The sequence below is a fragment of the Heteronotia binoei genome, chromosome 8 (genome assembly GCF_032191835.1).
Source record: "Heteronotia binoei isolate CCM8104 ecotype False Entrance Well chromosome 8, APGP_CSIRO_Hbin_v1, whole genome shotgun sequence".
In the NCBI taxonomy this organism is placed as follows: Eukaryota; Metazoa; Chordata; class Lepidosauria; order Squamata; family Gekkonidae; genus Heteronotia; species Heteronotia binoei.
This window is the reverse complement of record NC_083230.1, coordinates 122,202,254-122,220,290: the sequence shown is the minus strand read 5'-3', so window position 1 is coordinate 122,220,290 and position 18,037 is coordinate 122,202,254. Positions and strand designations below refer to the sequence as shown.

The 18,037-nt window shown below is 45.8% G+C and overlaps 1 protein-coding gene across 1 annotated transcript in view; it reads left to right on the top strand.

Moving 5' to 3' along the window:
- The window catches only part of PLXNA4 (plexin A4), a 930,623-nt gene that overhangs the window by 629,059 nt on the left and 283,527 nt on the right, over positions 1-18,037 (top strand). The window contains exon 10 of the mRNA XM_060246008.1: positions 5,421-5,517. Coding sequence (XP_060101991.1) covers positions 5,421-5,517 — 97 coding nt within the window. The remainder of the gene's footprint in view (positions 1-5,420; positions 5,518-18,037) is intronic.

The following is an 18,037-nucleotide window of genomic DNA, read 5'->3' as shown; positions in this document are numbered from 1 at the left end:
AATAACCAGCACCTTGTAATGAATCCGGTATACTATTGGCAGCCAGTGCAGTTCCCACAGCCCCGGCTGTATGCGTTCCCACCTAGGGAGCCCCAATAAGCAGCCTGGCCGCTGCGTTCTGCACTAGCTGTAGTTTCCGGGTTCGGCACAGGGGCAGTCCTATGTAGAGGGCATTACAGTAGTTCAACCTTGAGGTGACCGTTGCATGGATCACTGTTGCCAGGTCATCGCGCTCCAGGAAGGGGACCAACTGCCTCACCCGCCTAAGGTAAAAAAAGGCGGATTTAGCAGTGGCTGCTATTGAGCTGGGGGTTGGACTAGAAGGCCTGTATGGACCCTTCCAACTCTTTGAGTCTATGGTCTGGTTTGGTTTATTGGATTTATATCCCGCCCTCCCCTCCGAAGCAGGCTCAGGGCGGCTCACAACAATGAAACAATAAATTACAATAAAACATCAATTCAGCAATTACAACAATTAAACGTTGTATGATTCTGTTACTCCTTTGATCTGTTCTAAGTCTACTGCTCATTAATTTCATCGTGTGACCTTGAATTCCTGTATTGCGAGAAAGGGAGAAAAGTACTTCTTTCTCTACCGTCTCTATACCCTTTTTCCTGCAGGGCATTCTGTGACTATTCTGGGCCCTGCATTTTTATTCCAGGTATCATGAGAGCCAGTTTGGTGTTGTGGTTAAGTGTGCGGACTCTTTATCTGGGAGAACCGGGATTGATTTCTCTACTTGCACCTGCTGGAATGGCCTTGGGTCAGCCATAGTGCTTATAGGAGTTGTCCTTGAAATGGCAGCTGCTATAAGAGCTCTCTCAGCCCCACCTACCTCACAGGGTGTCTGTTGTGGGGGAGGAAAGTAAAGGAGATTGTGACCGCTCTGAGACTCTGAGATTCAGAGTGAAGAGTGGGGTATAAATCCAATATCTTCTTCATCGTCATAGTTGTTCAAGAGGATTAAAACAGGATGGGTTTTTCAAAATAATAATAATAAAAGTTTGAAATGCCTTTTTGATTGACATTGTTAACGGCTACTGGATTTCAGGTTTATTGTTTTAGTAAATACATATATTAGATGCAAAGCTGGCTCATTCACTACAACTAAAAGTTGTTTGGGGAGCACTTAGAAGTTGGCAGGGTACTAAAAAATGTGCAAAAGGAAATGAGACAAAAAAGATTGCGGAGGTCTGAAATGGCAAGGAGTCTGAACATTCCAGAGGAGTAATTGTTGGTGGGATCCCGTGAGTCTTGCTGCAAACACTTAAGAAATTCCATCTGGGTTTTCACGGGTGGCTCTGTGCATGCGCCCCCATGACTCGATATACTACCGGCCTGCCGGTCTCTGCTTGTTGCCTTCCAGACAGATGTTATTCTTTTAATTAAGGGCCCTGGTGGTAATAAAATCCCCATCGAGTCTGTGAAGGATTCATAGCCCTAAGCTGGGGGAGCGGGTTTATACAGGAGGACGCAAGGCAGTCAAGGAGAACTGATGTTCAATCAAGTCGGGAGACATATGGACTCGGTTAAAGACCAATCCCTTTCTTCTCCTGCTCATGTTAGACTTCGGTCTTGGGTTAATTACTCATCACTGGGGCTCACAACATATTTTTTTTTCCCCCAGCCGATACCTTTGAAGCTGCTTCTGGGGCCAGGATCATTGCAAGAGCAGGAATGGAAGGCCAGGGAGCCTATCCGCGCATCCTATGGATGCAATCGCAAAGATTTATTGCCTTTAATAACCATTCGGGCACATTAGTGTCTGGTCTGTCCCTTCTCTCTACTGGTTCCACATGTGGAGAGTGAAGCAGCTTACTGACCTCTCTCGTTTGACTCCAGAAAGTGCTGAAAGTTTTGCATATAAAAAGTTGCGATGATAGCATTTTATCCAAAGGCAGTAAATGTCTGTCTGTCTGTCTGTCTATCTGTATCTATCTATCTATCTATCTATCTATCTATCTATCTATCTATCTATCTATCTATCTATCTATCTGTCTGTCTGTCTGTCTGTCTGTCTGTCTGTCTGTCTGTCTATCTATCTATCTATCTATCTATCTATCTATCATCTATCTATCATCTATCTATCTATCTATCTATCTATCTATCTATCTATCTATCTATCTATCTATCTATCTATCTATCTATCTATCTATCTATCTATCCATCCATCCATCCATCCATCCATCCATCCATCCATCCATCCATCCATCCATCCATCCATCCATCCATCCATCCATCCATCCATCCATCCATCCATCCATCTATCTATCTATCTATCTATCTATCTATCTATCTATCTATCTATCTATCTATCTATCTATCTATCTTTTATTTATTTATTTATTTGGTAGAATTATATTCCACCCTTTCCCATAATGGTCTCAGGGTGGATAACATACATAATAAAAATGTATGTAATCCGCCCTGAGAGGCCGCCATGTGGCTCGGCTCAATCCAGTAATACCCAAGAGCCAGACCAAGAGGACTCGAGGGCCATAAATGACCCTCGGGCTGGATGTTTCCCATCCCTGGTTTAAATTAAGGTTGGGAAGGTATCAACTGGCTATTCAGAACTCTCTCTCTTTTTTTTTAACAGTAAGCAGGGGTGGAATTCTAGCAGGAGCTCCTTTGCATATTAGGCCACACATCCCTGATGTAGCCAATCCTCCTGGAGCTTACAGTAGGCCCTGTACGAAGAGCCCTGTAAGGAATTCTAGCAGGACCTCCTTTGGATATTAGGCCACACACCCCTGATGCAGCCAGTCCTCCTGGAGCTTACAGTAGGCCCTGTACGAAGAGCCCTGTAAGGAATTCTAGCAGGACCTCCTTTGCCTATTAGGCCACACACCCCTGATGCAGCCAATCCTTCTGGAGCTCTCAGTAGCCCCTGTACGAAGAGCCCTGTAAGGAATTCTAGCAGGACCTCCTTTGCCTAATAGGCCACACACCCCTGATGCAGCCAATCCTCCTGGAGCTCTCAGTAGCCCCTGTATGAAGAGCCCTGTAAGGAATTCTAGCAGGACCTCCTTTGCCTAATAGGCCACACTCCCCTGATGCAGCCAATCCTTCTGGAGCTCTCAGTAGCCCCTGTATGAAGAGCCCTGTAAGGAATTCTAGCAGGACCTCCTTTGCCTAATAGGCCACACACCCCTGATGCAGCCAATCCTTCTGGAGCTCTCAGTAGCCCCTGTATGAAGAGCCCTGTAAGGAATTCTAGCAGGACCTCCTTTGCCTAATAGGCCACACCCCCCTGATGCAGCCAATCCTCCTGGAGCTCTCAGCAGGCCCTGTACGAAGAGCCCTGTAAGGAATTCTAGCAGGACCTCCTTTGGATATTAGGCCACACACCCCTGATGTAGCCAATCCTCCAGGAGCTTACAAAAAAGAGCCTTCTAAGCTCTCAGAGGATTGGCTACATCAGGGGTGTGTGGCCTAATATGCAAAGGAGCTCCTGCTAGAATTCCACCCCTGACAGTCAGAGTTGTTCGACAGTAGAATCAGCTACCTAGAGAGACGGTGAGCTCCCCGTCACTGGCAGTTTTTAAGCAGTGGCTGGAGAAACACTGGTTGGGGATGCTCTAGGCCAGGGGTGGCCAAACTGTGGCTCGGGAGCCACGTGTGGCGCTTCCACACGTACTGTGTGGCTCTCCAAGCCCCCACTGCCTCATCTGCTACCTTGGAATAAGCATTTATCTCTTTAAATCCTCCAAGCCAAATTCTCCAAGCCAAGCCAGCTGGAGAATGGATTTAAAGTTGCTTTCATTCCACCTCTCCCTCCCCCCCAATCTATTTGCCTCCCTCTCTCCCTTCGTGTCTCAAACATCTGCCTTTCATGACTTGTGGCTCTCAAAACATCTTATGTTTATTCTGCGTGGCTCTTAACGTTAAGCAAGGTTGGCCACCCCTGATCTCAGCTGAGCCTGCATTGAGCAGAGGGTTGGACTAGATGGCCTGTACGGCCCCTTCCAGCTCTGTGATTCCGTGATTCTAAGGTTCAGATAGCAGGTGATATGAAAGACTTCTGCCTGAGACACTGGAAAGCCACCGCTCGTTAGAGGAGATCATAGCAGCCTTGGGAGACCAAGGGCCTGGTTCAGTATAAGACAGCTTCATGGCGGGAGGCCGTGGCTCAGTGAAAGAGCCTCTGCTTGGCATGCAGTAGGCCCCAGGTTCAATTCCCGGCATCTTCAGTTAAAAGATCTAGGTGATGGCAACCCTCGGGTGTCGTTTTGTAGGAAAATGGATGGTAGAGCTCATTGGCATAAAGGAAACCGACACAACAAAGGAGAGCCCTGGGCGAGCGAGGCCTGCTTGGGCTGGCTAGAGAGCCAGCCAGCCCAAGCAGGCCTCATTCACTTGGGGCTCTCCTTGGCCGCCCCCCACAATAAGAACATAAGAGAAGCCATTTTGGATCAGGCCAATGGCCCATCCAGTCCAACACTCTGTGTCATATAAGAGAAGCCATTTTGGATCAGGCCAATGGCCCATCCAGTCCAACACTCTGTGTCATATAAGAGAAGCCATTTTGCATCAGGCCAATGGCCCATCCAGTCCAACACTCTGTGTCATATAAGAGAAGCCATTTTGGATCAGGCCAATGGCTCATCCAGTCCAACACTCTGTGTCACATAAGAACATAAGAGAAGTCGTGTTGGATCAGGCCAATGGCCCATCCAGTCCAACACTCTGTGTCATATAAGAACATAAGAGAAGCCATGTTGGATCAGGCCAATGGCCTATCCAGTCCAACACTCTGTGTCACATAAGAACATAAGAGAAGCCATGTTGGATCAGGCCAGTGGCCCATCCAGTCCAACACTCTGTGTCACATAAGAACATAAGAGAAGCCATGTTGGATCAGGTCAATGGCCCATCCAGTCTAACACTCTGTGTCATGCTGTGGCCAAAAAACAAAAACAAGTGCCATCAAGAGGTCCACCAGCGGAACTAGAAGCCCTTCCACTGTGCCCCCCCCCCCCGCAAAGCACCAGAATACAGAGCATCTCTGCCCCATAGAGTTCCAATGATAAGCTGTGGCTAATAGCCACTGAGGGACGTCAATCAAAAGGCCAGCAAGCCACCCACTGCCCAATATCACATAAGAACTGAAGAAAGGGTAGCACGGGCTTCTCCAGGGGTTAATGAGGGCTGCTGGGGGCGTGGCAAAGCCCCTGGTGGCTGGCTGGCTGCCCGCTCTCCTAATTTAGGGATTGTTATGCAGCTGCACCTCCTATTCAATGGACAAGGTAGGTGGGGAGGAGGAGGGGGAACCCTCAGAAAGGTTCAGGAGCTGTGCTCCTGTGAGCTTCTGCTGAATTCAAGGCTTGGCAACTCTACAATCAGCCCTGGTAACAAGGGCTGGGTGTGAGATATTATTTTAATTTCCCCCCTTGTCTTCCGCTCTTCCAACTTCCAGTATTCTTACGACGGGATGGAGATTAACAGCCTGCCGGTCGAGCTGACGGTGGTGTGGAACGGGCATTTCAACATCGACAACCCAGCCCAGAACAAAGGTAACAAGTTATTTCAACTTGTCCTTGGGAGGGAGTGGTAACCTTAGCAACGGGGCCCTGCATCTTTCCGCACACTTAACAAAGCAGTCGCTGTTCCCCCCCTCGCTGACTTCCCAGAGGTCTTTTTTTTTATGATCTCTGCAAACTACTAATTTTCGTGCGGGTTTCTTTCTGTCTCTCAGATGCACTCTCTTTCCAAACACCTGAAAAATGGCCCTCCTATTCCTCCCTGGTTTTGAGTTTTCACTCTCTTTCTCCACACTCCAAATGCGAATGCCAGTCTCCAGGTGGTAACAGCAAGTATGGGTCTTCAGTGTGAAAGGAACGAAGAAAAAAAGAAAATACACTGAACAATAGACTATCTATTGTATTCGATTTGTCTCTGTGAATCTGAGAATCATTGCTAAAAAGCCAGTTTGGTGTGGTGGTTAAGTGTGTCCATTCTTATCTGGGAGAACCGGTTTTAATCCCCCACTCCTCCACTTGCAGCTGCTAGAATGGCCTTGGGTCAGCCAGAGCTCTCGTAGGAGTTGTCCTTGAAAGGGCAGCTGCTGTGAGAACCCTCTCAGTCCCACCTATCTCACAGGGTGTCTGTTGTGGGGGAGAAAGGTAAAGGAGATTGTAAGTCGCTCTGAGACTCTGATACAGAGAGAAGAAGAAGAATTGCAGATTTATACCCCACACTTCTCTCTGAATCAGAGACTCAATGTGGCTTACAATCTCCTACATCTCCTCCCCCCACAACAGACACCCTGTAAGGTGGGTGGGGCTGAGAGGGCTCTCACAGAAGCTGCCCTTTCAAGGACAACTCCTATAAGAGCTATGGCTAACCCAAGGCCATCCCTACAGCTGCAAGTGGAGGAGTGGGGTATGAAACCCAGTTTTCCCAGATAAGAGTCCACACACTTAACCACTACACCAAGCTATGCACTAAACCACTACACCAGAAGGATATAAGTCTATGGTCGTCGTCGTCTTCTTGCTGTTGTAGTTGTTGTTGAATTTGGTATGGGAGTTGACTCCCATGACTTAGAGACTTTAACTGAGTAAACTGAGTTTGGGAGGGACGGTGGCTCGGTGGTAGAGCATCTGCTTGGGAAGCAGAAGGTCCCAGGTTCAATCCCTGGCATCTCCAAAAAAGGGTCCAGGCAAGTAGGTGTGAAAAACCTCCGCTTGAGACCCTGGAGAGCCGCTGCCAGTCTGAGAAGACAAGACTGACTTCGATGGACCAAAGGTCTGATTCAGTAGAAGGCAGCTTCATATGTCTTCATATATGTCTTCATATGCATATTTGAACACTGATATTGAACTTTTCAAGGGAAATGATCCTCATAGTCTGGAGCATTATATATATATATACTCATGTGCTTTATATTGGCCTTTGACCACGGACCGTATAATATAATCAGAGCTTTTTCTGTAGCAGGAACTTCCTTGCATATTAGGCCACATACCCCTTATGTAGCCAATCCTTCAGGAGCTTACAGGGCTCTTCGTACAGGGCCTACTGTTAGCTCCAGGAAGATTGGCTACATCAGGGGGGTATGGCCTAATATGCAAAGGAGTTCCTGTTTCAAAAAAGCCCTGGCTAAAATGCAGAATATATTTGCATCGTACTGGGCAATTCAGAGAAGTTTATGAGTGCTTGGTAGATGGTCTATTGTTCAGTGCAGGGGTGAATTCTAGCAGGCGCTCTTTTGCATATTAGGCCATACCCCCTCTGATGTTGCCAATCCTCCACGAGCTTACAGGGCTCTTAGCACAGGGCCTCCTATAAGTTCCAGGAGGATTGGCTGCATCAGGGAGGTGTGGCTTAATATGCAAATGAGCTTTTGATTGAATTCCACCCCTGGTTCAGTGTATTATTATTATTTTTGCTTAGTCTCCAGGTGGTTCCTGGAGATCTCCCAGAATTACAACTGGTCTCCAGGTAAAAAAGATCAGTTCCCCCGGAACACATGGCTACTCTGGAAGGTGGACTCTGTGGCATTAAATCCCACTGAGGTCTCACCCTCCGCAAACCCTTCTCTGGGCTCCACTCTCAACATCTCCAGGAATTCCGCAATCCAAAGCTGGCCAACCTAACTCCAAACTTTGCTGACAGGGCCCGGTCACCTGTAGCTTAGAATCGTAGTTGTAGAGTTGGAAGGGACCTCCAGGATCATCTAGTCCAACCCCCTGCACAATGCAGGAAACTCACAAATTTTTGTTGCTCATTCGCACAGTCGAGTCCGACTCTTTGCGACCCCATGGACCAAGTCACGCCAGGCCCTCCTGTTTTCCACCATCCTCCGAAGTCTGCTCAAATTCATGTTTGTTACATCAGTAACGTCCAGCCATCTCCTCTTTTGCCATTCCCTTCTTCTTTTGCCTTCTGTCTTTCCCAGCATCAGGGTCTTCTCCAGGGAGTGCTCCCTTCTCATTGGGTGGCCAAAGTATTTGAGCTTCAGCTTCAGCATCTGACCTTCCAGGGAACAGTCTGGGTTGATTTCCCTTTGGACTGACTGGTTTGATCTTCTTGCAGTCCAAGGGACTCTCAAGATTCTTCTCCAGCATCTCAGCTCAAAAGCATCTATTCTTCTGCGCTCGGCCTTCCTTATGGTCCAGCTCTATACTGCCCCCTAAATTCACAGGATCTTCATTGCTGTCAGATGGCCATCTACCCTCTGTTTCAAAACCTCCAAAAAAGGCAAGCCCACCACCTCCCGAGGAAGTCTGTTCCACTGAGGAATCGCTCTAACGGTCAGGGAGTTCTTCCTCATGTTGAGCCGGAAACTCTTTTGATTTAATTTCAACCCATTAGTTCTGCTCCTACCTTCCGGGGCCACAGAAAACAATTCCACCCCCTCCTCTCTAGGACAGCCCTTCAAGTACTTGAAGATGGTGATTCTATCACCTCTCAGCCGTCTCCTCTCCAGGCTAAACATGCCCAGCTCCTTCGACCTTTCCTCATAGGACTTGACTCTGAACAGAGCTGAACTCTGTTCTCTCTTGATGATTTCTTTGGGTAGATATTTCTCAGGCTTTCACTGTTTGTTATACGCTGGGGGTTTTATTCCCCCTGTTCTTCATGGCTTGCTTAGGTTTTTTTTTTTTTTAGTCTGATGGGCTGCCATTAAAATTTGGAGGTTTTTCAACAGATGCCAAATGTCCATTTGACAGCAATGCCGGTTGGAGGAACTGTGGCAAATCACGAGAAGGAGGGCAGGAAGGGCTGCATCCCTGCTTGGTCCTCGTGGTCCTTTCTGACACGCCCAGGGAAAGGCTGGAGGTTAGGAAGCAACTTCTCCAGGCCAGTTTGGTCTGGGATCCTAGAGGGTCCCTCTCATTTTCTGAGCATGGAGCTGGAGTCACGAGGGGTGTGCGGGGACAGGTCTTTGTGGATTCCCTGCTTTGTGCAAGGGGTTGGACTAGATGACCCTGGAGGTCCCTTCCAACTCTATGATTCTAGGAAGGAAGGAAGGAAGGAAGGAAGGAAGGAAGGAAGGAAGGAAGGAAGGAAGGAAGGAGAGAGAGAGAAGAAGAAGAAGCCTGCAGATGTATACCCTGCCCTTCTCTCTGAATCAGAGACTCAGAGCGGCTTACAATCTGCTATATCTTCTCCCCCCACAACAGACACTCTGTGAGGTGGGTGGGGCTGAGAGGGCTCTCCCAGCAGCTGACCTTTTAAGGACAACCTCTGCCAGAGCTCTGGCTGACCCAAGGCCATTCCAGCAGCTGCAAGTGGAGGAGTGGGGAATCAAACCCGGTTCTTCCAGATAAAAGTCCACACACTTAACCACGACACCAAACTACACCAAAAAGGAAGGAAGGAAGGAAGGAAGGAAGGAAGGAAGGAAGGAAGGACGGAAGGAAGGAAGGAAGGGAGGGAGGGAGGGAGGGAGGAAGGAAGGGAGGAAGTGAGGGAGGGAGGAAGGGGGGAAGGAAGGAAGGAAGGAAGGAAGGAAGGAAGGAAGGAAGGAAGGAAGGAAGGAAGGAAGGAAGGAAGGAAGGAAGGAAGGAAGGAAGGAGAGAGAGAGAAGAAGAAGAAGCCTGCAGATGTATACCCTGCCCTTCTCTCTGAATCAGAGACTCAGAGCGGCTTACAATCTGCTATATCTTCTCCCCCCACAACAGACACTCTGTGAGGTGGGTGGGGCTGAGAGGGCTCTCCCAGCAGCTGACCTTTCAAGGACAACCTCTGCCAGAGCTCTGGCTGACCCAAAGCCATTCCAGCAGCTGCAAGTGGAGGAGTGGGGAATCAAACCCGGTTCTTCCAGATAAAAGTCCACACACTTAACCACGACACCAAACTACACCAAAAAGGAAGGAAGGAAGGAAGGAAGGAAGGAAGGAAGGAAGGAAGGGAGGGAGGGAGGGAGGAAGGGAGGAAGTGAGGGAGGAAGGAAGGGAGGAAGGGGGGAAGGAAGGAAGGAAAGGAAGGAAGGCAGAAAGGAAGGAAGGAAAGGAAGGAAGGAGGGAGGGAGGGGAGGTATTTGTGAATTTCTTGCATTGTGCAAGGGGTTGGACTAGATGACCCTGGAGGTCCCTTCCAACTCTATGATTCTAGGAAGGAAGGAAGGAAGGAAGGAAGGAAGGAAGGAAGGAGAGAGAGAGAGAAGAAGAAGAAGCCTGCAGATGTATACCCTGCCCTTCTCTCTGAATCAGAGACTCAGAGCGGCTTACAATCTGCTATATCTTCTCCCCCCACAACAGACACTCTGTGAGGTGGGTGGGGCTGAGAGGGCTCTCCCAGCAGCTGCCCTTTCAAGGACAACCTCTGCCAGAGCTCTGGCTGACCCAAGGCCATTCCAGCAGCTGCAAGTGGAGGAGTGGGGTGTTAGGGAAACTGCTCTCAAAATGAGATTGGGGAATTAGATTGAGAGACAGTTAGCCCCAAAAAGGAATCTTTGTTATCAATTGTATACCAGGCTCAACCGTTCAGAGAGTCAATGCTCAATAAGAGACTCTAATTTAGTAAAAATCAATTGTAATTTATTTAGAATAATATTTCTTTCATACAAGATAAAAATACAAAACACTCACACATTCATACAGGTCTAGGAAAAATAGATAGATTGATAGGGGAACACATAGGATGGACATACAGGGTTATAATTACCATCGTAGGCTTCCAGGAAGGTTCCAATGGCGACTTAAGAGGACAGGGGAGATGGACCCAACACTGTGGCCAGAATTGGGGATGGATCTAGACAGCGGGTAATAGGGGTTGCTGACTAGAAAGCACACATGAGTGGAGTTGGGTCAGAGGTTAAATAGGCTTCCTCAGACCCTAGGGACTGGGAGGTCCAAGGGAGGAGAGATGGGAGGTTCAAGAAGGCTGGACATTCCTTACTGACACCTAATTGGATGCCTGCTTTGGCCAATGAACTTCACCTTAGTCCAGTGAACCTGGAAATTTCCAAGCTGCAATTTTGCCTGGGTTGGCCCCAGGGTACTTAGACTGGAGTGAGAATGGGAATGGCTGGGTACTTAAGTTTAAATGGGATTAACTAGGAGGGTGACAATAGGGAATAAAATACATGGCCTAGGTACCACCCGGTGTAGACAAAAGACTTGATGAAGACAGGAGATGTCCTTCCTCTTTTCTCATCTTCTGCTGGGCAAGAGTAATTGTTCTGGTATTGCTGAGCAATTAGGATCAACAGTTGAGCTATTAATCCATTCATGAGTTAATGGGTTGCTTGCAGGCTAGGGTGTGCTTGGACAAGCTTGATTGCCTTATGCAAAAGCTTAAGCAGATGCTTGAGATGGAATCAGGAAAGCAAGATGGATTCTGCTTGTTGTTAGCCTTAGATTCATGAAGGCAGGCTGGAAACATGGTGGCCTTGCTTCTTCCACGGCAGTGGCCAAGACTGGGCACACAAGGAGCAGCTGGAGCATGTCTTCAGAGACGTAGAATGCAAAGCTGAGGCTTATGGTATCCACATAAGCCAGAAACTGCAAGCAAAGTCCACTTCTTAGAGCAGAGGTGTGAGAGTCAAATCTCCAGGCACCCTGGCAACCATGCTGGTGATCATGATGTTCACATGTATGAAAAGTAGGGGGCTTTTCCTCACAGTTCCCCCCCTCAAGACCTATGTCACCATCTGGTGGCGAGGTCTTGCAATAACACAATGTCCATATCTGTAGTTGACAGGCGGCGAGTCCACGTAGCTTCAGGGGTCTACCGGGGTGTACCGTCTATCTAAAAAGGTTGGAGCCACTATCTAAACTACTCAAAAATCAATTTGGAAAAAATATTCCAATAGGCCAAAGGTTCCTTCCTTTGAATACTACGATGCAGGGATAACAGGCATTGGCAACGTTGTAGGGCATACAGTATTAAAACACAGGGTTACAACCATTGAAATAAAAGTTGAGTTCATAAAATCATTACTGCCATTTAAACCAGATAAATAACAAGAATTGATCTATAAATCACACACAATCATGACAATAATTGATTAGAAAAACACACAGGTACATTAGAGTTCATGGTTACAAGTGAATCCATATCTTAATCTTGAGTCTTCTTTTCTTCTTCTCCCCCCCTTGATAAGCTTCTTATACTGGGGTTTGAAGAGGATCTTCTTCCATGTACCTATTGGGTATGTGAAAGTCCTAGTGGAGGGTGAACTAAAGAGTCTTCCCACCCCCCCTAGCACCCAGCGAAATCTGTCTTTATTGTTGCTAAAAGGGAATTCTTCCTGTAACCCAGCATGGACTCGGCAATGGTGCTTTTCTGCCTGTATCACCGATGGTCCATAGAGCAACAGTGGGCTTTGAGGAAAGAACCAAAAAGGAACCAAAAACATTCACACATGACAACATGGAGATGATTCTGTACCATTGTAGGGAGCAGTGAAAGCGGATCAAAAACGCATACATTCACCCATGAAGAAAGGAGTCTTAAAAAGCTATTAGTGAAGTGTCCTCCTGTCCAGAGTATGGTGACCAGTGAGCTTTTACGTCACAAGCTTACATATGTCATGTTAGGGGCCTGCATTGGGCCAGTTTGCCTATTACACTAAGCATTCAGGACTTTAGGAGGCTTTTTCCTTGTCAAGGAAGGAAAGTAAGATACACAATTCAGAAAACACAACCCAAAATATTCTTTGTTGCAACATAAAACTTAAAATAAAACATTGTGCGCAAGGTTGGAGCTCCAGGAAACTGACCATAGTTTGGGGCGTCCCCCATATGACGAAAATAGTTCCATAAAGAAGAGACAAAAGAAAACCTTTGCTATAGCTTTGGAATATAATAAATTGTCAAAACAATATAAAAACTTCAAAAGCAAAAACTGAGGCCTCAATAGAACAATGCTAGCTAGCTTTATATGAGAGGGATCATACCCAAAATGGCAGGTGAGCTAGAGCAGAGAAATTAAAAACCTGGACATAAGTGAGGTGATCAGGTCCCACTAAATCCAGTTTTTCTCTGGGCTAGTTCAGCTGAAACGATCTTGGTATGGGGGTCTCACATGTGAGCATAGATTTCAACAAAAACTCAACAAAACAGGAATTCTGAAAAGCAACATAATGGTTACACATACATAAAACAATTCTTAACAGGACTATCAACAACTCTTAAAACTACTGAGCATGCATTAGATTTGATTTGCAGGTCCAGATTCCCTGCACATCTATATCGAAAGAAAAGATGAGCAAACTTAACAAAACAGTTACAACATCCTAGAAATCAAATTATGGTTAATTCACCTTGACAAACACATTAAACAATTCATAAAAAGAGAAAAGATGTGGCAAGGCATCTGTAGTACCACGAGAAAAATGCTTAGTTGTTGCAAGGGCAAGTCAAAAGAAAGACTTGAAGCACGAAAGCATATCCCTTGACGAAGAAACCTTTTATGGAGTAAAAGGCAAAACTAAGATGATGGCACAATGCTCCAGGTTTAAGGCTTGTGCCAGAGAACAATTTTCCTCTGTGCATACACAGAGTGCAAAGAATGTGTTGCTGGAAGGCAACATGCTTGTCAGAAATACCAAGTAGACCAAAATTTGAACATGATACAACAAGACTTGAATTGGGGAGCCTTAATAGGCTCAGCCAACTGGTTATAGATGCACAAATAACACAAAAGGACATTTAGTAGCAAGAAGAAAATCATGATCAGAAATGAACCCTGGGGAATCTATGTTAAGAATCTAACAGGTTATTGCTCATTTCCTTGAGAACATGGAAAATAGAAAAGGGTTTTCACTCAGAAAGAGTCTAGTTCTAACAAGATATAGGTGGAGGCAGAACCATCCATTGGTCATTCTATTACTTAAGACCAAACAAAGATACTGAGCCCACAAGTTGGGGCCTCTTAAGAACATGTGGATACCTCTTTCCACAGGCAGACTGGATTAAACTACAATTAAAACTCAAGATTCACCAAATAACTAAAAGGGAAGATTGATCATAGATGGAACATAGCTATAAATGACATTCAGAGAGCAAATGAAGATATCAATAGTTGAAGCACATTTGAGGAATCCAGATTTCTAATGGAAACCAAAAACCTTCAGGAATTCTGTCAAAACAAGAGTATTAATTCTTGAGGCTTGAGAGAGAAAAAGCACAGGGAGAGGGTAATTTTACCCCAAGGAAGTGTACAGATGTCCTACACTTCTTGTAGGAACCAAAATTTGTGAGATAAAATTTTCTTAGGTCTAATGTTTAGCAAAGGGCCCATAGATTGCAAAGCACTTTCCTTTTACTACAAAGCACTGGGAATGCCCAATAGACTTTGAGGAGCAATTTCCTAAAAGTGTTTCCCTTAAAATTAAGGCTACAAAATCTAAGTATAGGAGAGATTGGTACCAGTCACTAGAAAAAATATTTTAAGACCTAAAAGGTACAGCAAAAATAACAGAAAGAAAGCTTCTAATCTAGGAGAACTCCTAGTATTAGGGCAGTTTACAGGCAGAGGATTTTCTCTAGCAGAGAACGATTGGCTGTAAGCAGAGCTTTGGGATGCCAGCTCCAGGCTGGAGATTTCTAGAAATTTGGGTCAAATTTGGAGATCACAAGGCATGCAGTCCATGTCCTTGGACACTCTTTTCCTCCAGAGGCACTAGCCTCAATGTACTGGGGGAAAGGCTATGATTTTGGGAGAGACCTCCAGGTCCCACCTGGAGACAGGCAGCCTTACAAAAAAACACAGTAGTATGCACATCTTCCACCCAGGTATTCTCTGGCTGGGAGGAGGCTGTCTCTGTGAGAGACTGCAATATAAAAAAAGTTTGGTAATGAAAAACTTTTGAAATTATATTTTTTTTTGGACCCAAAATCAGGAGATGAGAATTCAAAATAGCACAAAAATACCTCAACTGTGTTTCCACCCCCCCCTAGATGAAGAAGGTGGGGAGGGTTTTAACAGACAAACCAAAATGCCTTCCCTCTTGCATGAAGTTTAGCTTAACAAAAGGCTAAAACAGACACAATGGATTTGGCCAGTACTCTCTTATCTGACCCTGATAAGTTTTTACAAAGAAAGGTGGAGGAGGAAAATAATGAGCTTTCTGCCTGGTCTCGTGTGCGCCTTTACAAACTCAGGGTGCCCCTGCAAGTATGGCACCTGGTGCAGAGTCTGTTCTGGCCCCCTGAGACCCTAGGTGGGCGGAACTTTTAGCTGGAGCTCCGCGCTCAAAATTGTAACTCTTTTCCAGTTTCTTTAACTCAAGCTGAATTTGGCTGAGTTTATTTCAAGAGGGTCTGCATGAGATTTGCCAATCAGTACTACATTAGTTGTTGCTGGAGGTTCTCCTTTCTGTACTTTCAAATTTAAATGACAGACTTGCCCATTTGAGGTTAGCTGTCTTGTGTTGCTGTGACCGTTGAGAAGGAGAGGCAACACTTCTTACAAGACAATGAGGCTCTCTCTCTCAAAGACACTGAGTTGCTTGTACCTTAAGGAGACCTGAGATAAACAAAATTTAATTTCTCAGGGCAATACATTTAAAACTCTATTCCTTTGCCTTAGTTACTTATCAAATCTTTACTGCTACAGATTTCCATTGAGCAAGAGGGAAAACAATTAGCATTTCTTCCTGATGGCAGGAGTGCTGAGCATTTGCAATACTTTAGCCAGCTCTATTTGGACTAATCTGCAGGCACTCTGTACAAGCTCAGAGGCTATACCATTTAACATTCATAGAACTGAGGAAATAAATATTTTTTTTTTGACTTTATAAGCAAGAGAGAGAAAGATGAACTTGGGAGTTTCACAGATTTTCATTCAGCCAATTTGAAAGTTAAAACAGTTTCTTACATTTTGCTCTGAATGCTTTGAATTAACAAAAACTAGTTCAGTCTCTCTTTCTCAGGTACTTGATGCTGGCCTTTTTTTTAAAGGGTTAAACTAAATACATACTACATCAAGCTCCCATTACCCTGCAGAGAAAACTAACTCTTCAGGCTGGAACCCTTGCTGGGATTCCAGGAGATCTCCAGGCCTCACCTGGAGAAATGGCCTGGTCTAATTGTAGTCCAAGTCATTGCTTGTATGTTTTCTTATTTAGTCAAGGGAAAGGGTGCCCTTGTTACCTTTAAACCTAAATAAGGCCAGATCTCTCTGTTTTAAGAGACATTCAAGTCTAGATGTTAGATTTTCCTTTGAGTGGGGGGAGGTTCAGAGACAAAGGAACCTTGCCTGCCCATGTGGGACTACCATTCTCTGAAGTTCCACAGAATTCTGGCTTTCAAATTCCCCAAATGGGATGAGCTAAAGACAGTAAATTTCTAGCCAGAAGGGCTGAGACTTGTTCATGTAGGAGTGTCTGGAGCAAGTCCTTGCTAAAAGGAATACCTTGTGCCATGATTGTGGAACTCTGCATAGGCTCAGAGACCACATCTCCTTCATGATTCTGGGGTGAGAGAACTGAAATAGGGACTGTTTTCTCATTTTCATGGGGGAAAGAAGTCTGGGGCTGCACAGCTGGGTTTGCCCTGCCATGTTTCCTTTTATCCTGCACTTCCAGAATTTCCAGTCTCCTCTCTGTGGCCCTGCAAGACTCCAGGACATGTTGCAGGAGACTGGCAGTTTCCTTTTCTTTACTAGCTTCTAACTTTTGCTGAAGTTCCTGATTTTTCTCAGCAAGCTTTTGGATTTCTAAATCCTTTTCATGAGTAGGATTTGTAAGTTTCCCTACCCTTTCCTTATTAGGGAAATTTTCCAAAGCAGTAGCTTTGGGGAAGCTACCTCCATTTTTTGCAAACCCTGGGGCTTTGGGAACCATGTGCCCTGGTGGCTTCATGGCTTCTGAAAGGGCAGCAAGTAACATATGTGTGGGCTGCTTATCAAATTGCTTCATGTCTGCTCCAGTGGCTCTAAGCTGGGACCAAGCTGCCATTCTGACTTTGTCTCGAGGGGTCCACTGGGCTGAGTGAGGACAGCGTCGCCTAGGAGCATAAGCCTGCTTGTAGAGGGGAACCCTTGGGGCAAGCTGGGGATGGCAAGAAGAACTGGAACCAAAGCCAGTGTTTTGGAACTTCCAGTTCTGGCTCTCTTTTCCATGCCCACCCTGCTCTTGATTATATTGTGCCTGAGTGAGCTGTGTTTCTAAAACAGCAACTCTTTGTTCAGAGACTTGGGCATGCTTTAAAGCATTCTCCAGTCTCCATTTGACCTCATGGAGAGAGTGGGTTAAATTTGCTATCTCCTTCTCATGCGCACTTAATCTAGCTGTGTAGTCTTCATGAACTATTTCCCTTTTTGCATAGTCAGCTTTCATTCTACTCTCTCTTTCCATAAAATTGCCAACTCTGTCAAGATTAGCCTCTAGATCTTTCCAGGTGGTGTTTACCAGGGCTGTTATGCCATAGCACCTCAAGGTGGGTATATTGAGACCTCTGATCACATCGGATATGAAATTTTGATTCTCATAATCTGGTTCCCCATTGTCTTTGGGTAATACTACCTTAGCTGCTTCTGCTAGGAATTTCTTCCTTATTAGATAGCTCACTGGACGCTCATCATGACCTTGTAAGGTCTGATGGTAGAGATCTTTTATATCCTTTCCATCCCAGGTGGCATATAGTACCTCAGCCATCCATTCTAAGATGGTGGCATTAGACAGGTTCAGGCGATACATTACATTTCTTACTTTGTCTAGTTCAGGGCCTGAGGCGCATAATCTCAGCACATGGTTTAATTCAATTAAGGAGGCTTCTTTGTAAATTCTAGCGCTGGCCATCCACAACACTGAGGTGTCTATGTTATAGGGGCCAAGGAAGCTGGCAGCCATTTTAATGTCCTCTGCTCCCCAAGATCTGGTTTCCTTCACTACTTTTACAGATCCAGCTTCATTCTGTTTTCTGGCTGTGGTCTTTTTAGTGACCACAGGACGGACTGGGGCTGAGCTGTTTTTATTTCCGTCTACCACCTCTTCATCCTCACTTTCCCCATCCGAAAAAGCATAAAGGGTGGATGGAGAGACCGTCGCTATAAGAGCGTTTTTACGGTCTAGCTTTTGATGCAGTAAGGCAATCTCCTTTTTACATGCCTCATGAGTGGCTGCTTCTTTGGTTT